The 25337-nt window shown below is 40.2% G+C and overlaps 1 protein-coding gene across 4 annotated transcripts; it reads left to right on the top strand.

Annotated features, from left to right (window-relative positions):
* The first annotated feature begins 849 nt into the window (after positions 1–849).
* mfge8b (milk fat globule EGF and factor V/VIII domain containing b) lies at positions 850–25112 on the top strand. 4 transcript variants are annotated; one of them, XM_084364859.1, is made up of 11 exons: positions 850–1035; positions 9944–10066; positions 10214–10345; positions 11336–11368; positions 17447–17560; positions 18273–18454; positions 18709–18864; positions 18954–19098; positions 20372–20556; positions 20652–20807; positions 21892–25112. In XM_084364859.1, the coding sequence occupies exons 1-11, from the start codon at positions 966–968 to the stop codon at positions 22033–22035; spliced, it is 1440 nt and encodes a 479-aa protein (XP_084220985.1). In that variant the 5' UTR covers positions 850–965; the 3' UTR covers positions 22036–25112. The 4 variants fall into 4 exon arrangements, with proteins under 4 accessions (XP_084220985.1, XP_084220984.1, XP_084220986.1 ...); XM_084364858.1 differs by having other exon boundaries at positions 20354–20556; XM_084364860.1 differs by lacking the exon at positions 11336–11368 and having other exon boundaries at positions 20354–20556.
* The last annotated feature ends 225 nt before the right edge of the window (positions 25113–25337 follow it).

Below are 25337 nucleotides of genomic sequence, written 5' to 3'. Positions count from 1 at the left end.
TGTTTGAAGCTAGAAATGTGGCAGGGTCCGCTAACAAAGTAAAACAGTATGAAACGGTGTTGTCCTATAAGATCAGTTTGTTTTTCCGTCATGAAAACGAAGAGAGTTTATTTAATTTGTTCAGACATAAAAAAAATTGTTTAGACAATTTTTGGTAACTCAAAAGTACTCTAACGCGTTACTTTTGAGTAGATAATGCAGTACCGTAAGAAGTTACTTTTTAATGTCAGTAATCTTACTTGTCATGCTACCCAACACTGCTTAAATAACACTCATAAGTTACAAAAGACACTAAATAACTAAAGAAAATCCTGCAGAGCTCTCTGCACGTCACCCTGCCTCTACAGCGCCATCTTGCCAAGATGGCAGATAGAGAGGTAGTGACTAAAATGCAGCCCACGGTATTTTCTTCTGAAATGTAGTGGAGTAGAAGCACAAAGGGACTTGAACTTCCTCAAATGTATACTCAAATACAGTGCCTCAGTAATTTTTCTTTGTTACATTACACCACTGCTGGCCTCTTCCAGACCTTTGCCTGAAGTAACCCCATAGAAACACTTAATTAGGTCACAGGTTTTTGTGACTACAGTTGCCAAAACAGAGGAGCAATTATTTTCCTCAGCTGGCTCTTATATTAAAGATCTTAATCAAGAGATTCAAGTCAGTGCAGCACATTAGCCATAAAAGCTCCTTTTGTTTCCAGGGTAATTTAATTTCTTCTTTGTTCATCATCTACAGCGGGAATGAGGGGGGGCGGGGCTACAATTACAAGCCAGGCTGCGATTGGCTGAAAGCTGAGGCGCACGTGCTCCTGCTCTACGCCTGCTGCCTGGGAGTTTAGAGCCGCACAACAGGCACGAGCCACAGTAGCAACAACGTCCAGAGCGCGAGAGGGTCGCTGTCCTGTCAACGGTCCCTTTAACTAACAAACTACAGCTCAACAATAGCACACAAAAACAGCAGCTATGAAGGAGCAGACAAGTTTTTTCCTTTTGCTGCAACTTTTCTCAGCTTGCCTGGTGCTTGGGGTAAACGGTAAGTTGCCTTTTTGTGTTTGTTTACAGTTCAAACCGCCGCTGTTAATGTCCCCGCACCGTTGCTGAATCGGGCAAACAGTTGTACGTTAAAGTTGCTTTCTATCCACGACTTTGTCTTCTTCTTTTCAAATTCACTCAGTTCAAATATGTGTAGGTAGTTGTTCAGTACGACAGCTCGTTTTCGCTCGTAAAGTGTATTTGGTATGTGACGATTTAATCTCAGCCTGGCACAAGAGGCACTGTCAATTCATCACCGAAGTAACAGAGCAGTGGGCATTTGTAGGTGGGCAAGTTCAAGCGGTCCTTGAATAAGTTGACAGGACGTGTGGGAATGTGAGAAGTGAGACAGTGTTTGGTGGCGCTGAAATTGCAAGATTGGACAGCTGTGTATTCAGAGAGGTTTCACAATTTAAGAAATCACAAATAATAATTTGGAATCGATTATATCCGCTTGTTTTTCATGTTTTAGAGGCTAGGCGCTCATGACCAAGTGTGTGGTTACAGAAATAATACCTTTAGGCTTTTTTGTGCGCAGAGTGCCCCTTTTAAGGAGCGTGACACACAACCTACAGACTGGCTATTATACTTGCCCGGTGTTACCCTCATGCCATTGGCGATGGGCTTTGTTTGCATTTCCATGCATCAAACACATTTAGGCCGATGGACAAAGGGTAAAATGGCCTGATTCTCCTGCCTTCATTTTCTGCTCACACACTGGGGAGAAGGCATCACATGTCACACAAGCATGTTTTCCTTGGTGTGCTGATGTTTTTTCCAAATGTGGAAATGTTCCTGTTACATTTAGGCCTTTTTTTGCACATTGACAAAGAGCAGAATTTGGTTCTTGGGTTAAAAGTGTGTGTAAAAGTGTATTTCTTGGCCAATGAAACGTGGACTTTTGACTTTTTTGAGTTGCAAAACAGACCAACCATTGACATTTCCTCCCTCAGGCATTTGCACTTACTGTCATAGGTCAGGTATGTTTTCCATTCTTCATTGATTTATGTATAAATGTGCAGGGAAGCATTGTATAAGATAGGGATTTAAAACTAAAGCAAATAGTAAATCATATTATGTAAGATATGTGATTAGAGCAGTCCTGACATGGGCTTAAAATAATCATATTTAACCCGAATGCTGCATTAAATCTGCTTATAAAACATTTTTATATGAATTGCATCAGAAACATAGTCCTATTTAACCCCCTTTAGCTGACAAGATCATAAAAATTGCATTTCAATGCCCCATTATTACATTTTGAGTCATGTGCTGGTCCACTATGTTGACAAACACACTGTATGCTGCATATGCAAGCATGTGGCTTCATTACTGGACAAGGAGAGTTGTTGAATTTAGAGATTAACTCATGTTGGAACCAGGTAACAGAAACAAATATTTCTTAACAGATACAGGGTGGCCAAAATTGATGACTATCAACTTGGATTTGGACTGTATTTCCATTCCTTCTACTGTAATGTCCTTATATAGCCCGGCATAACAGACAGACTGCTAGATTTTCCTTGGTGCTTCACTTACATAAATGTTTGATACACTTTTTTTTTAATAGAAGTTGAAAAAGCATGCAGCCTGAAATGAAGCACACATCCCAACATGTTTGTTCCTCAATGCTCAGGGATGGGACAGCCGTGGAGAATAGGTGTGGTTGCACTGACCACAACGTTGAGTCACTTTTCCGGATGCAGCCGCCAACACAGACATGCCAGTGGACTTCCACCCACAACAGGGCTTTCCATGCTGTCAGGGATCTGGGGGGATGGGACTTGTTGCTGCTGTGTCATGTGGACTGTTTACAGGGCAGGATAAGAGCTGAGGGGAGTTTTTCCCCCTGTGTTTTACCTGATTAGGCTCAATTCAGCAGGTTGTCGCTCACTTGTCCTTTCTGCCTAGTGCTGAGGGAAGAGAAGTGGAAAATGGAGTTCTGTGTCAGGGCTGAGGCAGTCTTTTCTCACAACAAGACCACTTAGGGCAACTGAGTGAACCAGGGCTAAATATAGCCGGAAGCTGGGCCAATGGCATGGCAGGAGTGTGTGTATGTGTATAATTTGAGGAGGTAGGCAGGTGCATATGAAGACTTTCCAGGTGAAATTGGTGCAAATTTACTTGTGGGTGTAAGATAGGATTTTGATATATGAGGCAGTTATTGGACTTACTTAACCAGGAATTTTAATTTCCTGCCTATGTGATGGATGTTTCATATTCACAGTTAAATTGACAATTAGTTTTGTACTTTTATTTGGGGTCATGAAACGGAGGAATTATATTTAATTTAAATTATTCTCGCCCTTGTCTTCTGCTTAAAGTATTTCCTATAAGGTTTTCCTTATTGCTGATGTACTAGGGCTGGTCAGTATATCAGTATTATGTCGTTATTGTGATATGAGACAATATATCATTTTAGATTTTGGATATCATGTGTCGTGATACTGCAAGTGCTGTTTTCTGAACTTAACAGACTTTCCTGCTTGTTCTAATACTTATAAGCCTTAGTACCTACTTGGTTATTATATCCACATTACTGATGATTATTTATCAAGATTTTCATTGTGTTAATATTTTGTGAAAGTACCAATAGTCATCCCAACAATATTGTCACAATATTAACATCAATATTGAGGTATTTGGTAAAAAATATTGTGATCATTTGTTTTGAGAAGATCTCAAAATTGGGATATAGTCTGAAAATATCACAATGTGAGGATTTAATGCTTTTCTTTGTCATGTGTGATAGAAAACTGAATATCTTTGTGTTTTGAACTGTTGGTTGGACACAGCAATGAGACCATTTTATTTTCTAATTTATGACATTTAACAGACAAAACAATTAATCAAGAAAAAAACTGCACATTATTAGAAAATGAAAATAATAGTTGGTTGCAGCTTTGTGAGTTTTTTTCGGTGAGTACTTTTACACTGAGTTTCCGGAGTGTCAGTAAGTTTGTGAATGTGTGTGAGAGAAATATGAATGTGTGTGTTTCTGTCATTACCATCTGCCTGTGGTGGGTCTTCCCTTCAGGCTGCTGTCGTCCTTGGCTCTGATGACTTTATTAGTGGCTTTTCCCACAAAGTCCCGCAGGACAAGACAGGCTCTTTTTCTTCCAATTTGAATTTTGAATGGCTTCCTTATCAATGTTTCATTGCAATATGGAGAATCTTCTAATTCGGGCCACTTTATTAGTGTCTGTCGCTCCACTTTCCAATCTGCCATGATTAATATTTTACAAACTGTCATGTGAGCTGAACAGTGAGCCAAGGACAAAATCGGCGGTACTGTGAATCCAAGAGGAAGACGATCAGAGAAAATTGCTAACTTTTCATTAGTGTTGATATATAGGTACATTCACATTCACTCCATTCACTTTAGACTGCTGCTGCTGCTGTGTTACTATTCCAGGCTCTGTTTCAGTTACAGTACTTCAGAGAAAAGCTTGTTGTTTAGTTGATGGTCTGTGACGCGTGTGTGTATTTTTAGTGGCTGGCCCTTGTTTTTTTATTTTTTCGTGCAGCGGCAGATGGCTGTGTTGCTCTGGAGTAGCACGTGCAGATTACAGAAAGCTCACCTGCAGCTGGAGTCCTGCTGATCTTAATATTGAAAAGACACAGGTTATTTAAGGACAAGGCCTTGATAAATCCACTTCTTGTTACACATGTCCAGGTTCCCTTCTCCTTTGGCCTTTAGAGCACACAGCAGGTGATGGTGGTGGGACATCAGACTGGATGAGCAGCAGTCCACAGGGCTCAAGCCTTCTTATTATCCTTCAGCACATCCTTAACAGTTTTAACTAGGGTTAACTAGCGCTGGAAGTGTGTGTCTGTATGTGTGTGTATTCGTGACGCAGGCCCTTCTCCTTGACTTTCTGGAACACTGAGTTCCCACCCCTGCCAGCCTATATGCACCAGCGTGTTAGTGTGTGCGTGACAGAGCAGAGGGCAGAGCAGTTACTGTTTTGAGGCCTCGGGACACATCAGACATGAGCAGTGACGTAACCACACACACACACAAGCTAATTCCTTCAAAGCCTTCTTAAACTGTCCAACTGTATTCATTTTTATGTACTTCTGATTTATTCCACGTCATCTTTGATAACTCAAGAATAATTCAGAGGAAAGAGATTCTTGCCCATTGCTGTGCACTGTGTGTATTTTCCTAAAGCAGAAAATAGCATGCTCTGTCAGTGAGACCTCTCTAAACTACGTCTGAGCCCAGAAATTTTATTTTAAGCATTTTATTGTATATTGTTTTTTTTATATTGTATATACTACATGTAATGTTTCTATATTTGCCCTTGTATTTTGATTGTATTTGTACTTGAATGTACCTGCCGCTATGATAACCTAATTTCCCTTCAGGGATTAATAAAGTTCTTTCTATCTATCTATCTATCTATCTATCTATCTATCTGTCTGTCTGTCTGTCTGTCTGTCTGTCTATCTAATTGATGTAGTTCGCATCAAACTGATTAAGGATTGCTGGCTCACTTATGTCAATATTGTCCAAAGTGCTATTTGATCTCTGTAACCAGTCGCTGTTTCTCTAATATGAGCTGCAGTGAGTGTCCTCAAAGAGTACAACCTCCCCCCCCCCCTTTATGTCCTGAAATGGCTCCCCTTTCTTCATCCTCAGTCATGGCGCAGAGTCCTTCAATGACTTCCGAGAGCAGGTCTCACCAATCCAGTCCTGAAGTGCTTCACTCTGTTGTTGTGACTTCTGCTTAGCCTTGTATAAGGGTTATGTTTCCTTTCCCTCTATTCGCCAGGGCTCTAATATGGTCAGAGGGCAAGTGTGTTGGCTCAGATCGCTGGTTGATCCTCTCAGAAGTAGCCAAATATCTTGTAGTGACGCCTTCTTCTGTGAAGCTCCTACAGGAAACATGTACCATGTGTTGTGCTGCCACTCATTTGTTTCTAAGAGGTAAGCACAAGACTTGTCAGGGTCACTCATGCCAAACCCAGCCACCTGCAGCCAAATGCCAGTTGCTTATTATTGAGCAGTTTTGTGAAAGTTTTCTCAGCCAAGAGAGCTGCATGATTAAAAAGAAAATCATATTGTGATCGTGATATAATTCACGATTAGTTGGGATGATAATTTTTCCATTATAATTTTATTCTTCACTCAAAAAAGGACATCTCTGCAGCACTACTGCATTACTTCTTCATTATAATGCCGGTTTGTCACACATTTTGACTTTGTCAAAAAATTTTACACTTTGCGATGTGGATATTGCACCTGGTCATATTGCGATTTCGCTAATATTTTGAGCATTTCTTCAGCTAAAGTTGCAATGGACAGTAATACAAACTTGCTTTATTGGCAAAGCTGTTGGCACATCAAGTAGTTGCTCATCGTTATAACTGATACTAATAAGATGCTAAAGTACCTACATTCAGTGTGATAACTTCCTTTAATTTAGGATATATCCGCAATAAAAATATTACTACACGCACTGACATGATACCCTACCCCAGCTGTGACTGAAGCTTTTGCACAATCACATACACCTTCCTGTTAGTGGGTCTCATTATGTGATTCTGGTACTTACTGCTCTGTGTTTATGGTCTGGTATTCCAAGCTCATTCTTGGGCTGAGGCATCATGGGAAAGGCACATACCATGACTCATAAGGAGTGAGAAAAGCACAATGCCCTGTGGAAATGGCTTGTCCTGCCAAACAAAACTCTGCATACCTTCCTAATCTGTCACTGTGGTTAGGACAAAGTTGGGCACCATGTTGAGTACTTTTAGCACTGGTGTAATTTTGACAAATTTATTGAACATGTTTGTAATGCATTGTTAAATGCTGCAAAATAGATGTTTGTGGCTGCAACCTCAGGTGACTCATAGTAGTTTTTGCACTTTTAAGAGCAAATATCTGTGTGTTTACATAATAAAAACAACTGATATATTGTCTCTGGGATTCAGCTTGTGTTTACAGATCCACGCCCACATTAACTGAAATATCAAAACAATGTTAACATGCTCAGGCTTGTTTTCATTTTGGTTGTTGTAAAAGGCATTTAGGAGTCTTTACTTCACCAGCCTGAATAGGGTTATTATAGAGGTCATTGAGATCTCTGGACTAACAGCAGTGCCCATACATGTATTTTTGGATTATAGATTGGTTTGGTTACTTTTTTCTTATCTTGGTTGCTGCCGCGTTTTTTTGTGGTCAATTTACAAAAAATACAAAAAGCATTTCTGACATATACCTGTTGGTATCTATCCATGCAGATAGTTTGGATTTACTTTGTCCTGAGATTTCAGTTACCTCCAAAACATGATGGAGATGAATAGCTGTTTTGTTTGTCTTTCCACAGCAACATTTCTGTTTCTGACTGGTTTGGCAGTTTGGATTGTGGAAGTTGAAAATGAGCCTAATTTTCAGCAGTGATTTCCCCACCCCGACTAAACTGATACTACACCCACAGATTTGAATTGTAATATAAACTCATGCTTGTCTGAAGCTGTAGTTGTCTGTTAGTTAATGGGAAATCTCTGGTTTCCTCTGACATTGCAGTGGAGCTTACAGTTGATGTGGGGTGGAAACCACATAACTCGATGCTGCATATTTTTCTCTTTAATTCAAAGGCTTCTTTTGTTTTACATGTGGAAAGTGTTGCAAATTCCATCATATTTCAAATACACTGTGTATAGTGTAGTGAAAAGGGGAGAATAATATTTTCTTTATTCCTGTGTAATTCCATACAGATGTGATTTTTACAGACAGTGGCATCACTTCGGGGAATTTTAAGTCCTCTGGTGGTTTGACCACTGTCTCTTGGCTGACCACCTTGACTAATACATCACAAATTTAATTTCCTCCATGAATCCAGACAAGCTTCCCGTTAAATTACCCCTCAGTCAGGGCAGGCCACAAGCAATTTTCATAGAGACAGTTAAATTAAGTCAGTTGTCTCTCTTATCTTGTAATTTTATCTTAATCAGATTGTTCCATTAAAATATTCCTGGTGGGTAATTTATTCAGCATTGTAATTTCTCAGCTCTGAGGGTTTCCTGAAGGGAGCTGTCTGCCAATGAAGGAAGGGAGGTTGTGTTCCTTCCCAAAGATAAACAAGTGGCAGCTTTTGGATCGGATGTGTTGGCAGTGCCAGCCCAGCCTGTTGCCTTACAGTCCCATGAGATATGAAAGCATTTGAAGGCCATGATACTGGATACAGCACTGATAAGACTGGGCATCTGTGGGAAGTGCAGTTCAGTAGATAAACAGCCAAACAGGATGCTGGCAAAGTGTATCTTTCTTTCTTCTTCTCCCTTCATCTCCTTGATTGCTAATGGATAATAAATGGAGTCCAGTTTTTCCACAATGCTGTAGTGTTTGCCAGAGTTCATACTGAGTAAACCACTGAGAGCAAGAAAACTATACAGATGTGTGGGCTTAGGATGGATGGGGAGGATGCAGCGATACACAGGAAGTTAGAAGTCTCTTCAAAATGCCTTTTTCAGCCGTGGCCTTGTGGCCTCTGAATTATATCCTCAGCAGGACTAAAACACCACTTTCGTTTACTATAGAAGTCTAAAAAAATATTTATCTACTCCCACGAGTCTGCTTTGTTTGAGGTAGGAGGAGGTACCCCACTGAAACACTAAAAAAACAGGGTCAGAGATCCTTTTTAGCCTGTATGACAGACACTGTGGTACCATAACCATCAATTTCACACTTGGGGTCCAACCTCAATTTCCCTGAACAATTATCCAAATGATGAGTCTTAACTTGGAAATGTCCTCCCTGTCTTCACGGGTGTTTAAAGACTCCCAATTATTTACTTCCTGTAAGTGTCAAAACAGGGTATAATTGAAAAGTGCACTCAAAATGCTATGTGCTGTATCTATATTGAGAAAAATGTAATTACTGGTTCAATATATTGTATAAACTAGATGATACATTCATTTGTCAGAACCTAGATTACCTCACTCATGTACTGTAGGACACTTAATTTCCAGTTTTTGACATTTAGGATTTGTAAGCATTGTTGTCATAGTTTCTGTAGGGAATAAATCTTCTTTTGGAATAAAACTCTCTCTGACTGTAAATCATAGCTCATTCAATCTTCATGCTTTTGAAAAACACTACACGCCTCTTCATTCCTTTTTTTCCCCACCCACTGAGAGATGACATGATTTCCCTCATGCCCAGAGAGCTGCCAGATTGTCAGGTTCAGGCCAAGCGGCTGTGATGCTGGTGGAAGCATCGAGTGTTTGTGTTGTGTTTACAGTGTAGTGATGGCTTACTCAGCTGTTCGAAGCAGCACATCCAACCTGCAGTAGGCTGTTTACTCTTCACTCAGCAGCACAACAAAAGCGTGGAGTGAACAACTTAATAATGGAATAAAATATCATTATAACTGATACTGTCTCAGAACATCTCTTACTCTTCTTATTGATAACATAAACTGGTTTTAATGCTAAAAACTGCACAAGAACTCCTCCCAACAGTCACTACTGCAACAAAGTCTGATCGCTTTCTTCCTGTCCTGAAATATGGGCCTGGAAATATCAGATTTGATTCGACAGGAAATGCCTGGCAGTCAGCTGTTTATGAATGTGAAAGAAAAGTACACCAAGTACACAGCTGGATCAAACCAGATTTACAACCAGTTTAACATTATGCTCCTCTTTTACAGAATCTGTCTTTTGCGTTATTTTGTTTGCAACACTACACATTTAAATGAATGAAAGCAGCCAACACCTCAGTCAAAAAGGTTTGAGTGAAAGCTTAGCTGATACATTCCTAGTTGTTTTTTAGAAATTAACCCTAAACATTTGCTCTTGTAAGAGGAGACGTTGACTAAAACAATGTAGATGATTTCTCTGAATGAGAAAAAAGTGTGTGGTGGTCACTTTGTCACTCCCCCCCCCCTCTCTCTCCTCAGGTGATTACTGCAAGGTGAATGTGTGCAGTAATGGTGGAACCTGTGTGACTGGGGCAGGAGCTCCGTTCATCTGTATCTGCCCTGATGGCTTCTCTGGAGAAACCTGCAATGAGACTGAGACTGGTAAGCCATGCACCTGAGGTTGAAATGAATGTTAGATCTGAGTTTTGTTTTTTTAGACTTCGCCCTAGATCAATTCCTGAAAAAAATACGTATTACTGCTCAAGTGCTGTTAAACCTCTCCTACTTGTGTCTCTCCTCATACAAAAGGGCCCTGCAACCCCAATCCTTGCAAGAATGATGCCATCTGCGAGGTGACCGGTCAGTCCCGGCGAGGTGATGTCTTCAGCGAGTATGTCTGCAAGTGCCAGCCGGGCTTTGATGGAGTTCACTGCCAGAACAGTAAGTCTGTGCTCCCTCCTCAATGGCTTTATAACTGTACAGTTGTGTTAGAAGTGATCAGGGGTTCTAGTAGTTTAGTTCTGACACAATTCCACATCAGTTACACTCAGTCATATTTGGGTATTTATATCATGATCCATGTAAACTCTGTTCTGTTGTTTGGAAGTATTTTTGTTACTGCCAGATTAAAAGTTTTCAGTGTATTTACATTTTGGTAGGCCTTTTTCCCATTCCATAAGGCACCCCTGTACTGTATAAATGTATAACTAAATGGCAAGTCTGCCTATGAGTGAATATTATAAACACTGTATATACATTATATAGCATCATAACAGCATTGCAAAATGTCAGAATCAGTGGGCATCAGTAGGTGCAATCTTATTACAACAAAATTTCTTTAAGATATTTTATTTTTAATTTAAGTGTAATTAAGATTGATTGTCAAAGTATTGAAACAGATTTTGAATCACAATCATTAGTCTTGATCATTTGGGGAAAACTCCCCCCTTTTTTACTAATCACTACACTGCATCCTCACTATTTTCAGCTGCAGCAGCACACCAAATTAAAATGTTTCTGATATGCTTGTATCCTTTTTTACAGATATACATACCTATACAATTAATTAGCAAGTCTAATGAGGTCCCTGTTTATCCGTCTAACCTGACACACTAACATGCAGACAGCTGCTGTGAGTGTTGGCCACCAGACAGACAGCTGTCGTCCTTATGGGAGCTTTATTCACACGTCACTCAGACTAGGTTGGTTCAATCAGGGTCAGAGGGAAGCAACGGTGGGAACATGTGCTGTGCTCCTCCAACTGCCTCCAGCCCAGCACACAGAGACAGATGGCTACTGTTTGCGCGAGAAGGCGGCAGAATAACAGTGGCCAAGTGTGCACAAAGAAGTAATTTAGCAGGAATCAATTGGGGCTTTAGGGAAAAGCCTATTTATATTTTGTGTTTGATCATGTATGCCTTTTTATCCTAGGTGTCCAAGGGGCTGATTTAAGTTCCCAAAAAGGTAACAGTGGAAATGGGACTTGAGGAGAGAAAGATGTCTGTGTGTTTATGTTTCGTGCTGTGGTCTCCTATCCTTCTTGGATCCAGGTGCTCTCTGTTCTCTTGGCTGCATGCGGAGGCTGAGGAATTCAGCAACACACACATACACACACATAGACAGTATGCACATACAAACACACACACTCACCGATGGGGGAACCGCTGAGTTCAGCACTATCTCTCCTTGTTTCTGAGTCAAGGCTAACAGCAAAACCGGCAGTGAGATAATCTCCACGTTAGATATACCGCCTTTTTATCAGTTCACCAACCCTGACAGGAAGAAGTGCTTGCATATTAAAAGATTTGTTGTTCAACTCCCTCAAGCCTTATCAAAAATACAGCCACGGTTTACGGTTTGTGTTTTCTTTAACCCCTGAGAACCACAAATCACAGCTCATCAAGATCCATACATTCACAAGTCCATTGGCAGGTACTTATGTCTAAGCAGCCAGAATAAGAGCCCTCTGCAGAGAAGCCATTTACACTAATTAGATAATGCCTGAAGGATCATGATGAGGGGAATTTATGTGACCGTGTTGGTTTCTGAGAACCCCTCTGAGAACGGCGGGGTCAGGGAGGTGCCCCTCAATTCACGGCTACTGATGACTGTGTTGTGACAGTTTAAGTGCTCTCTAATTTGTGTGTGTGTGTGTGTGTGTGGGTGTGGGTAAGGCGTGAGGCTCATGGCAGCCAACTCCTATGGTTTGTATGATACACAGAAAGAGACAGGCTGTAGAAATCCAGTGACTGTGGTTAGCTCTGGGAGTTGTAGTGTAGTTAAACATTTAACAAGCATCCTGACACTTACTTCACACATGAAAAAGTATATTGAGATGCACATTTTCTGTTCAGAAATTGATTAAAAAGTTCAAAAATGTGACCACAATCTCTCACTGGTCAAGTGTGAAAATTTATGGGAGCCTGTTATTGGAGGATGAACTGTCTTTTTGTTTTGTTTTTTTGGTTTTTTTTACAGTAAGCTGCCTAAAACAGAGCCTGACAAGTAGGTGTTTGCAAACTGGAGTTAGATATAGAAGTTGTTCTCATACAAACCACTGCATCTAGAAAACTATAAATAGAATAACGCAGCAGTAAAGAAGTGAAAGATGGACTAGTTGGGAATAGAATAAGATGGTAGAAAATAGCACCATCCTCTCTTTGAGGCCTACTTTCAGGTATGGGAATGAAGTAAAAAACAAATGACAAATATGTTTTTTTACCAATATGTAGTTACAATTTATGTCATTGGCGAATAAATTTTTCCTTAAAGGAATAGAATTCCTCTGAGAAACGGATCAAGAGGGCAAGAAAATCTCCACTGGAAAAAGCTTAATCATTTGAGTGCAGCTCATCCCACATGAACAACCACACACAGCTCATGATCTCATATACAGACTGTTTAGAAATCACATACACACACAGTTCATCCCTCATGCCAGCCTAGCCAACAGAAAGTGGCGGTCCACGCTGAGTGTTCGCAACGTCAGTACTGCTACTGTTGCCGGGCGGAAAAGTGAACGTGGAGGCGGAACGATGAATTAAGTCTGCCCTCCTGACAATGTCACACTCACTACTCAGGTCTGACTGCAGCACTTCTGACTGTCCTGTCAAATTGGCCTAAAAGCCTTTATGGGTTGCAGAGAGAGAGAGAGAGAGTGTGTGTGTGTGTTTGTGTGTGTGTGTGTCCTTATGGGAGGCTCAAGTATGGAGATGCAGAGAAAGAGAGAGGGAAATGTCAATAGCCGTTCACTTCACTTTGGGCCAACGCAAATGGAAAAAGTGAGGGAAGATGGAGTCTTTTTCTTGCTTACAGTCTCCAAATCCCAGATTTTCATAACAGATTAAGGCACTTATTTGCTTCTTGGAAGTCTCAAAGGGGGGTGTGCATGCATTTGCTGCGTTTTCAGTTGTTTTGGGAGAATTTTCAGCTCCTCCCAGGATGTGGTTGCGTGGGCAGACTGGGCTCCATGCCCCCTGTGAGTACAGGGTTTGTGTATGTATAATATATATGTATGTATGCATGCCTGTATCCCTTAGTGCTGTCATGGATCTGACTAAGACTGGCATGCATTTCCTAGGTTACTATTGTCCACATTAAACATGCTAGAATGTCCTATTAGATCCCCAAAGCTGCTTACTTGGAATGACAACATCATCTGAAGTAACAGAAGTATCTTTGAGGTGTTTTGACAAATGAGACTGAGCCTTCACAGGTAAACATAAACATGAAAACAGCAACAGACTTATAAGGGCTGTTAAAACAATGAGCCACATAGGGTGCTCTCATGAATATGAAATCAATACAGCAGATATGACAGAACTGTACAGTTTTCAACGGTGGAACTGAGATTTTAATTCAGTTTCACAGTTAATTAGTGTGCGTTGTTGGCAAGTTGGTTCGTATTAGAAAGAATCTTACTGTAGAAAGTAAAGATTACTGAAGTCAGATTTTTCTTGTCAAAATACCCTTTTTCATCAGCATTCTGGTATTCACTCATAAGTACTGTATATTCACATATGTAACTCCTCCTCTGTTGACCACTAAGCAGTCTGGGGTTGAGTGCCTTGCTTGAGATCCTTCAGAAAATTTAACAACCACGTTTGTAAATATTTAACCATAATGTGGTGGCAACTCTATGTTCAGCAAGGGGAAAATCCATTGTGTACAACTTCTAAGACTCACTTTTTTATTTAACCCACAAGGACATAAAGTCATGACTTTGTCAGTTTTATGACACTTTATTTCTCTGACTCAGATGTTCTTAAAGTTCCCTCTGTATATTCGTTATAAAGAAAAAGAGAAATATCTAGCCTTACTGTAGCAAATGTACATTATGAGTTTAGGTAAGCTTATCTTACAAAAATAGTAAATGTTTAGTTCAAACTTAAGAAATATAGTAATATAGATATTTTAAATGCTGGAGACTTGAACCATAGCTATCATTTTCTAGCACACGGGATCTGATGTCACCATGATCTTTTCAGGGTGAGCGCTTCGAGACAGAGCTTTAAATACCATGCTCTGTAAATAAACTTTATGACATCAGAAGTTTTGTCTCAGAGCTCTTCATCCCTCCAGCAGAGAGTGACACCCTGGCAGAGATCCGATTCAAAAGCTATTCTGGGTCCTGCTGGTGCTCCTTGGTGCACTGCAGGCTGTCCACACAGTACACAGCAAATTACACATCTGGAAACCTTTCAGCCTTTTTTTTTTTTACTTTAATGTGGTTTTATTTGGTGACCATAAAGCCTTCAGAGCACCCCCCCTTGGTTGCTCTACCATGGCAACGGTGAGAGTGGTGCTTAAAAATATGTAATTTCCTTATTTTGTGTTGTCGTTGGTTGGAAGAAAAGACCAACTTTTCTTCTCTGCAACAGTCCCATTACAAATGTTGCATCTAAAATGTGGAACGTTGATATTCATAACAATTACACCATAAATTCAATACTTTAATACAGTGTTGGACAATGTGTCTGTGGGGATAAAAGATACCTTTTCTAAGTTTTACTTCTCACACTGTCATTGCTCTTTGACTTCATAGGAAAGTGTACAAACCCCACAGATGGTTTAATTTTAAAACTCAGTTTGAGTACCTTGTGGGCTGAGGCCTCACACTGTGAGTTATGGAGAATGTATCGTATAACACTCTTCTCTCACAGTAACACATAAGCAGGTTTGGGCCGTCAGACGCAGGCTCACACATTTTTTTAGTCCCAAATCCTGCCGGCTGTAGCACAGATCCTGGACGTAGATAGCTTTGCTGATCACCACATGCACTGCCAGCTGACCTTGGCTTTGCATTGATTAGGGTTGTGTTTCAAACAAGCCGCATGAGATTTGTATTGGTTTTCGCTTCATGCTGGGACAGATATTGATGCTCTAAATATTGTGGTAGTGTGCTGTTTCCATAATAAGCTACAGGGTTTGTTGGATACAGACCATGGAGTGTCTAGCACATGCTCTGCTTCCAAAAATCTATATGTATATACAAACGGTGTGCTCATAGCAGATACTGCTAAGTATGTAACAGCTGATTAGATGTCAGTATTGGTTTTCTTGGTTGAAGTTGCTGACAGTTGCTCAGTTTTCACCCGGAAACATCTCTGTAAGACATTTCATGATTATAGTTGATCAGAACTCCATGAGTGAGTACATTTCAGGCACGTGTAGCGCTGTTGATAAACAAACCTACACACCTTTGTAGTCGTACTGCCTCCACCTGTTCCTTTACCTGTCTCAGTGATGCTATGTGCTCTTTAGGCTTCTCCGTCAACTGCCCCTCCTCTGGTAAATGGATTAGACCCTGGGGCAGACAGGCTATAAGGTCGTCCTGGTGCCCAATCCTCTTACTGGAGAGAAAACCACAAGCTGACGCACGTCAGGCCCAGGGTTTCCATCAGTCTGTCATCAATTACTGATATAGGTGTCTGGGTTGTATGGTGTGTCTACTCCGAAGCCTCAGTCTGTATGCAACAAGGTAAGGAACACGTGGTCGGTTGTTAGTAACCTGATATCCTGTCAACAATATGTCCAGTCAACCTCTTAAAGTAAGGATTGCTTTAGAACAATACTCCCATACTACCTACAATAGTTATTTGATTTGATCCCCATACAGCAAATAAATTGGAATGAATCATTTCATCCATCTTCATGAGTTACCTTTTAACTTCTAGCTGATGATATTCTCCGACCTAAGGGTATTTGGTCTTAATGCAAAACTGACCTAATCAATTTATTTTGTTACACTTTGTAACAGTGTTTTTTTTTTACTCTTATTCAGTATCCTAATTTAAAATAATTAAAACACGTTAAATTGCCTCTAGCCCTGGAAAAAGCCCCTCACATTGTAAATTCTTAAAACCCAAAGATGCCATGACATTATGAATATTCAGCATATGTGGATTCAGACAGAGGCAGCTGCTACCTCCTGATGTGTTCCAAGACATTAAATTGATCAAAGAGCTTATTTACAATTTGTAGAGAGCTTGATGTGTAAAATATTCAGCTGCTGCTGCTAGAAAAAAGTATATTAATGTGATTTTGTGTAAGCTTCAGAGCCAGAAGTGTCATGCCTGTGGACCTCGTTATCCAGAGTTTGTGGATGCACATTTCAAAATAACTGTATTCCTCCTGCGACTGTGTGAAAATGAACGTTTGGACACGGAGCTATTTATGGAGAGAGCATGTGGGTAGGGAGATGCTGCCATGTGTGTGTTTGTTGGATAGAAAAATAAAACCGGTGTGTCTGGATTGTTTGCGCGTATTTTCTTCCATAATAACCGCTGAGGATTAAAGCTCCAAATACCCACTGAAATCCCCCTTTTGGTTTGGAGTCATCTATACAACCAGCTAAATTTGTGCCTTTTTCCTGTCCTATGTGGTCAATACAGAGTGTGTTCAAAGCTGGTTAGTCACACTGACAGTTCTTGTGGGTGAGAGATGAAAGGGAGTTAGAGTTGATTCCCATTTCATTCTGCTGACTTGTTTTTCTCACCGCGACTCATTTGAGCTGGACAGATAGTGTTGGTTGGGGAGCCATCAAGAGGCAAAACAAAGAATTACAAGGGAATTAAACGTACAGTACATTGCACTGAAATGGCCCTCAATAATACTTAACTATACTTTTATCATGCAGTTTGGGATTTCTTGTAAAGCTCATCTCCACACTCACCCAGCTAAACACATTCACTCCTGGGAGCTTTCCATTATATACTCCACATCTTGACTAAATGAGCTCCTTGTGCAGCTGGTTCTTTGGTCTCTGATATCTTGATCTATACTTTGCTTACTGTCTAATAACAAGGAACAAGCACCTCCCATTAGCCTCCTCTCTGCTATACCTGCAGTCCTGTTGGCATGGCTTCAACTAACCTCAGTGTGAAGCAGTTGAAGAAACATCAAACCCTCTGTCTTCTCTTGTCTCTTCAGCATGACCTGTGATCTTCACTCACACTAACTGTGATCGGCTTCAAGACAGTTGACCGGAAATCTGTTTATGTTTGACTTCAGTGAGTAACGGTGTGATTTATCTCTCTGCAGATGTAAACGATTGTGCCGGCCAGCCGTGTGAGAATGGTGGCACCTGCAGGGACCTGGACGGAGATTTCAAATGCCACTGTCCCTCCCCTTATGTGGGCAAACACTGCCAACTGCGTAAGTATGACCAGTCAACCCTTGAAAATACATCATGTTGATCACTGTCACTATCTTTACCTGGAAATAATTATAACTAATTATACTGTGTGTAAACTAGATGTGTTTCACAAATTCAATAATTTCACATTTATTCAAGTAAACTAACTGCACGCATATACACAGAGGCATAATCAATCCACATGCGATGGTGTACTATTGCTGGTAGAAAAATATTAATTGAAAGAAGTACGATTGAAGGAAGACATTGAAGATGACAGGACTGGGAAGGCTGCCAAGCTGCTGCAATTTAGGATGATCAATAGGCAGCATTAAGAGAGATTGCCAAATGAGGAATCAATACTTTATTTAGTTAAGCTGATTCAAAGCTCTGCATCCTTAATGACTTAATGGTTTACAAAGCTCAGTGAAGGTTGTAGTGCACACAAGAACTATAGCTGAATGTGTGTTAGACTTTGATTATTTTGATTCTCTTTCTAAGTCCCTCTCATTGTGCACTCGCAATTGTTCTCTACTGCTCTACTAGTGTAAAAGTGTTGTCTATATTTATATACAGTAGCAGAATTCCTATTTATTTTAAAGTAAAGCAATTAATAAAGCTAATTTTTTCTCAAGAAATATGAGTGCTTTTACTAGGCTTCTGAAAGGTTATTGTCACAGTAGGAAATCTTCCGCTGATGTCAGAATTTGCCCCCCCACCTCTCCCCTTCAGGCTGTATTTCTCTGCTTGGCATGGAGGGAGGGGGCATCGCTGAGTCCCAGATCTCAGCCTCATCGGTCCGTTACAGCATGCTGGGCCTGCAGCGCTGGGGACCTGAGCTCGCCCGCCTTAACAACAAGGGGCTGGTTAACGCCTGGAGTGCTGCTGCACATGACAAGAACCCATGGATAGAGGTGAGATGTGTAGACAGATGTAAAGTGCATAGTTGGATAAATGCTTTGTTGTCTGGATGTTTGTAGATCTACCAGGCTAGAAAAATCTTGTCTGTCTACCATTAAATAATTAGAACTTAAGCTTTTGTTAATCATTCCCCACATGTCCTGCTGTCATTGTATGTCACTTGATGCTTTAATTAAACTTTTGGATAGAAGTCGCATTGAAAAATAAACAGCATTTATGAATGTCTGCTTTCTCGTTACAATTTCAGATCAATATGCAAAGAAAGATGCGCTTTACAGGTATTGTGACGCAGGGTGCCAGTCGCATCGGAACAGCTGAGTTCATCAAGGCCTTCAAGGTGGCTTCAAGCCTGGACGGCAAGACCTACACCTTGTACAGAACAGAAGGAGAGAGGAAGGACCGTGTAAGGAGACTATCATTAGCATCACTTATCAGTTCAAATAACAAATTAATAGTACACTTGACACAGTTTACTAATTCCTTTCTTTGTAGGTATTTGTTGGAAACGTGGACAACGACGGCACCAAGACCAACCTGTTTGACCCCCCGATCATTGCCCAGTACATCCGCATTGTCCCTGTGGTGTGTCGCAAGGCCTGCACCCTGCGCATGGAGATGGTGGGCTGTGAGCTCAACGGTAAACTCACACAGAAAACATACAAAACACACACTTTTGTCTTTCAGTATCTTTCTGTTAGTGTCTTTTTGTTAGTGACTGAAACAAGCTTTTTCACAATTTAAGTATTCAAACTCCAGGTGGGAAAAATTGTCATCCGACAGTCTTTTTTCTTTTTTAAACCAGTATGCAAGTCATATGCTTCCTCACTAATTGTTTTTAGCCCTCTTCACTGATTGATCATATTTCGAAGGGTGTTACTCAGAGGATTGTAATTAAACTTTGTAACTTAGAAACACAGATGTGTATTGATCAAAACCATATTTTGGAGTGATACTGGCAAGCATACTGCACATTGGATGCTAATGATTTAGGGACTGAAAGTCACATTCACATCTAAAAATTGTCGCCCCAGCAGGCAGATGTGATACATTTTCTTTTAAGTCTTCTGTATGCAGCACATTTCTGTTCCTCTAGCTGTTTCTTTTATGTAGTTTGATTCTTTTGAACTCGCCGACCTCATTACACTGCTGAATATTTGTCTCTCTTGATTGTCGTCTCATTCATCAGATCAGTGTCTGTCCTCCTCCCACCAATGCATGTTTCAAAAATTTTCAGTCGCCTGTCAGTCCGGCATAAGACAGCCATCATGCATGAGATTGGGCCCTTTTTTAAATGATGTTTGTACTTTTAAGTACATTTGCTCTAAAATGATGTTATGGAAATGAGAAAGGATGTTGCATAGCAGCTACATGCGAAGCTCAACAGTACAGTTTTCATGCGTCTTTGACCCTATGTTCATCTGACCTGCATGCCTGGCTGCTTCACTAACTCATACTCATTAAAAAGTCTGTTACTGCCTGTGAAGACTTTAATGAGCTCCAGAAGTTTGTTTCTATTTAAGGATTTGCACTCGTCTCATACTGACCATGTGAAATGATACAGAAAGTATGAGAATACTTTGTGTCATTAATGTCATAATATCATAATGTGGGTGTGATTATCTTGAACCACAGATGGTGGAAACAAATCAGTTGAAGGCAGTTAAAGATTCCTCCATGTGAGCTTAGCTAAGCCTAAAGCTGCTCATTTATGGTTTCACCTGCATGCCATATCACTGTCCACTGCATCTGCTGCGCTCGCACTTCACATCATCGTCGCTGGCTGGCCTGGGCTTGCTTCTGTCCGTCCCCTGTCTATCATACTTTCTCTCTCTTTCCATTCCTTTCTTTTTCTGTCTCTTCCTCTGTCTCTCTGTCTGGTCTCACCTCTACAGTGTATTCAAACACTTCAGGTTGTTCAGAGCCGATGGGCATGAAGTCCCGGTTGGTGTCTAACCGCCAGATCACGGCCTCCAGCACCTTCCGCACCTGGGGCATCGAAGCCTTCACCTGGCACCCACACTACGCCCGGCTGGACAAACAGGGCAAGACCAACGCCTGGACCGCCGCCACGAACAACCGATCTGAGTGGCTGCAGGTAGGACAGAAAGGCATAACGGGCCAGGATATTTGTTGCTTTTTTTGTTTTCCCATTAATAGGTTTGTTAAGCGAAGCTGTGTCTGTGTCTTTAGGTGGACCTGGAGTCTCCCAAAAAGATCACAGGAATCATCACACAGGGGGCCAAAGACTTCGGCTCCATCCAGTTTGTCACAGCCTTCAAAGTGGCTCACAGTGATGACGGACAGTCCTGGACCATCGTGAAAGACGAGACCACGAGGACAGACAGGGTCAGTCCAGTTGTGCTTAGAAACATGCTTGCAAATGTTAATTAAAAAACCTAAAACTGAAATGATCCACGTGGAAATTAATAATTAAGAAAAAAATAGCAGTATTATGAGGACATGTAAGATATGTTGTTGATACAGTTAATCAAAAATATTGTACATCTGATAGAAAATACATATGTTCTTATAATGATGATATTCACTGATATAGAATGAACAACATCTTGCTGAATTTGATGAAAACAGTAAAGAATACAGTTTTTTTCAGAGTTGTTTATTTGTGTGGTTGTAAAGGAATCTATAAAAAGGGGCTTGGCTTTTATCTGACGTACTCGTCTCTGCACCTGGAAGCAATTGGGTTGACGCTGGGTTTGATTAGTTTTCTGTATGCACTTCATATTGCATCCAAAAGTCTATTCACCTGCCAGATGTGCGCCCTAGTACAGCCAGATGAAGTATTAAGTCAGGATGTGGAACAAGTGACAGTTTTCTGACTTAATCGATGAAATATGTGTTATTGAAGTTCAGTTTATGATTTGAATCTGTCTTTGATGGAATAATGTTTGCATGTGTTTATAAGGTTTTACTGATTGTGAAGGTCAATTTCATGATTTTTTCTGATGTCTGTGTTCAGTTGACTTATTGATTGATCTGTTTCTCACTGCTTTTCCCACAGAAAGTTTGAGTCGGTCACTAGTTTTTAACCCTATTTCATTCTGCCTGAGGGCCAGAGAGCGCTTTAATATGCGTTTCTCTCTGTTGCATTCTTATTGTTATTATAGGAGAATAATCCCTGAAAATATACACAGTTTATTGTCATACAACTTTATTTGTATTTAGCTGGGACAGCAGTTTATTTTAAGCCGGAAAAGTAACGTTTTAAAAAAATCTAGTTATATACGTACAACAAAAGAGTAAATGTAAACAAGCTGTCAAATGAAGTAAAAACTGACTTTAACTCCAGAAGTGACCAATATTTTTAGTCATTAAGGAAACAAGTAGCATCAACAGTCTTGTTATCTGAATTTTTAAAACTGTCAACAGCTATAATCTGTATTGTTTTGATTTGTTGCTGTTCTCTGTCCAGATCTTCCCAGGCAACAGCGACAACAACGTTCACAAAAAGAACATCTTTGAGCCTCCGTTCTACGGCCGATATGTCCGCATCCTGCCATGGGAGTGGCACGAGCGCATCACCCTGCGAATCGAGCTTCTCGGCTGTGACGAGTAGCGCCATCCTGGACCCACCTCCCCCTCCTCCTCCTCCTCCCCCTTTCTCTACCTCCTCCTCTTCCCTCCCTCCCTTCTCTTTCCTGAGCCACACCTGCACTGCCTTGCTCTCAGCCCTAGGGGGCAGCAAACACCAGAGTAGCACACCACCACCCCAACCCTGGCTGGTTGGAGGTGGGAGATGTTACCCTTAACCACTGTTATCAGGGCCCTGGTTGAGTTTAGCTCCTGTGTCTCTTCTTAATCCATTTCCTGAATCGATCACTCATCTTTTCCACCTGAACCAAATCTGTGATCATTTCAAGAAATTACTCTATATCTTTTTTGTCACTGAGCACAGTTGGGGTCAGATTTGTATCCCACCTACAAGCTAAATAAAAGGTGGTGACTCCACCTCGTCCCTGTGTCGGAGGTCAGGGGTAACAGGACTGCTGCTGTATCAGTTGGTGCTGCCTAGACTCTGATCCTAGATCAGTTCTACCTGGAACATTGAACCTCCAAGACCCACGGCTGGTGATGTACATAAGCTCCACTTAATAGCTTGCACACGTCCTATAACCATTCACCTCCGCTCAAGACACACAGAATATATATTACCTTTAGAAGACATATTGACATTTATAGTTGATTTTTTTCTTTCCAAAAAAAAAGAAATTGTGAATTAAAAAATATGATTAATATTCTGGAAAGAAGCCTTTGTCTTTAAATCTGGGAAGAGACATGTTTGTTTGCTTGTTGCTCTTTAGTGGGGAAAAATATTGAATTCCAAATCAATTTACAAGACAATTTGGCATATTATTGTCTTTGTTTGAGCAAAAATAAGAGATTAAACATCTCAAGCTGTGTCACTGTGTGTTCTTCAGTATTCAGAGTATTTCTCTGCAGTGGTTTGGACGGTAAAATCCTCAGTTCATGTTTCCTTAAGTACATTTGTTTGCGCTGCTTTAGAAGGTTAACACCCATGGTGTAAACAATGTAATCACGCTAGTAAAACATATACGTGTAGCAGCCAATAACAGACTATTTACGCTATTCCTCGTTTTAACTGAACATGTTTAGGGAAGCGTATTGAAACTTTTACCAAGCGTCATCTACAAACTCATTTGAAAGTCAAAACAGTATTAAGTAATAAACTCATCTTGTGCCAACGCCCCCTTGAATCTTTTTATTTTTGTGGGTTTATTTGAAATAAAAAAAAGTATATGGTGCAGTGACACAGACACTCGAAACAAAAGAGTCATAAAATAAATTAATCTCTGTCATTGTGGGACACAATCGGTCAATAAACCTGATAAACTTTCACGGTCAGTCAGTTTAACAGAGAAACAGATGTGATTTCAAAGCTGGAGGAGACACCCTCATTGACAGACAGGATGTTATAAACAAAGGACAAAAAGAGTTTGAGATCATTGTCAAGTGAAAGACAAGAGACACTTTATTGCTCTTTGGATAATGAATAAAAGCTATTGACTCACACAGATTCACACATGAACTGGTGTGACAAAAATCTGACACAAGAACTCATCTTTTGAAATGTTATGTTTTAGTTTCTTGACTAAATTTTGTTATACATTGCACTGTTATTTCAGTATTTACGTTACTGGCTGCTACAGCAGATGTGTTTCAAATCTCATGACTTGGTTCAGTTAAAAAAATATCATCTTTATGGTCAGTTTATAGCTGTGTCTGGCTAAACAGCTGTTTGAAGTGGAATAATTCTGTAAAGAAGCATGCGTTGAGATTTTTCTCACCATCTGTAATTCTTCAGATCTCGACATTTCCATTTCAAATCAATTTTTAATTGCTGACAAGATTCTTGGAATGACTAGAATGGCAGTATTATATCAATAACAATCCAATAATTGTGTCACTAATTGGTAGGCATAAACTGAGAGATTAACTAGTGTAGAGGCTGCATATTTAAAATATATGATGTACGTTGTCGTCTCAGGTCAAAGCAGATCTGCTCCTAATGTACAGTAAATGCTACTTAAACGCTACTAATTCACTCACACACTCGGCTGTGCTTCTAGTTGTGTTCACACAGTTAAACTTTTTTCATGGCACTTTGATGTTCGTGTTTTGACATTTGAAATATCTAAAAACCAAAAAGAAAAAACAAGAAAAAAACAGTATTGTGCTTTAAAGAACAAACTGTAAAGATACTCATTACTACATATAGGAGAAAAAGAAAATAAAGTTGCAGTTCAGTTTCTTTGTTGGATTAAACTGAGCTTTGAAAGTCTGAGTTTGGTGTTAATATGTGACATGCATATATACAGTACTTCTGTACTGAGAACTGTCCGTATTAGTAGATGTTAATGTTTGCTGCCGACCATCTATTTTTGGGGTCCAACATCCTGCCTCCAGTTAAAAGCTGAGGCCCCGCTGATAAGACTGTAAGAGAGAAACCAAATTAAAACTGATTTTTACGGTTCGACTGGACATGTGACACGACCCGCCATATCATCCGCTTCTGCCGCCCCCGTCACAGTATTCTAAACCTTTTCCACCCCATGAATTATGAATTATGGGCTTGTGCAATATTATACTGTGTTAGTTTTGATAACAATGAATATTAATTCAATATCCTTAAAAAATGCATGAGGGGATAGCGGTGCCACTGAGAGGTCGAGGATAGATGTTGGTGTCAAACACTGTACAATATTTATTATTGTCGCAGACGATTCCACGAGCAGTCACCACTGTTATCCGTGTATGCATGCATTTTATTGAATAGTATTACTCAGTTTAAGTTCAACCGATTTGAATTTATTGGTGGCATAGCTTCTTTTCTTTAGGTGTTCATTAACATTCAAAGTATCAAAGTATTGTAGATATCTTGTTTCCCCGCTGTTCAGGTTTTCTATGATTGATCTATCAGAATTGATGACATTGATGTGTTTTTATGGTATGAGTTCATTTCTTTCTATACTGACTGTTGACCTCACAGAATTTAAACTCTATTTGAAGTTGTTTTTTTTATTCCAGTATTGTGTTTCTAAGAGGATTCCTTTTATGTTTGGCCTTTGTATCTGAAAATGAAGAATAAATAAAGAAATAAAAATGTTTAACTGACTCTAAATGTCTTGAATAGCACAACAGCAGTCTGCACTTCTTTGTATGTCAATGGATGGAATATTTAGGTTATATTATTAATCATATTGCTGAATTAATTGGAGCTGTTTTCCATTTAAAAAGGTGGGAGATCAAAAGACCAAAAGCACTGTGGGTCGTTTTGCCTGTTTAGCATTTAAACACCCCAGGGGCATAATCTCTTTTACACCACTATGCAATCTTCCA

This window comes from Pagrus pagrus (genome assembly GCF_965226575.1).
Source record: "Pagrus pagrus genome assembly, chromosome: 10".
Taxonomy (NCBI): domain Eukaryota; kingdom Metazoa; phylum Chordata; class Actinopteri; order Spariformes; family Sparidae; genus Pagrus; species Pagrus pagrus.
This window is presented reverse-complemented; position numbering and strand designations above follow the sequence as displayed.

What these genes read in the sequence shown, in the direction of transcription:
- mfge8b (XM_084364858.1), top strand. Translation starts at nt 966, where the DNA reads ATGAAGGAGCAGACAAGTTTTTTCCTTTTGCTGCAACTTTTCTCAGCT. An exon ending in CCTGGTGCTTGGGGTAAACG is followed by an intron (nt 1,036 to 9,943) that starts GTAAGTTGCCTT and finishes CTCTCTCCTCAG; the next exon opens with GTGATTACTGCAAGGTGAAT. An exon ending in TGATTTAAGTTCCCAAAAAG is followed by an intron (nt 11,369 to 17,446) that starts GTAACAGTGGAA and finishes ATCTCTCTGCAG; the next exon opens with ATGTAAACGATTGTGCCGGC.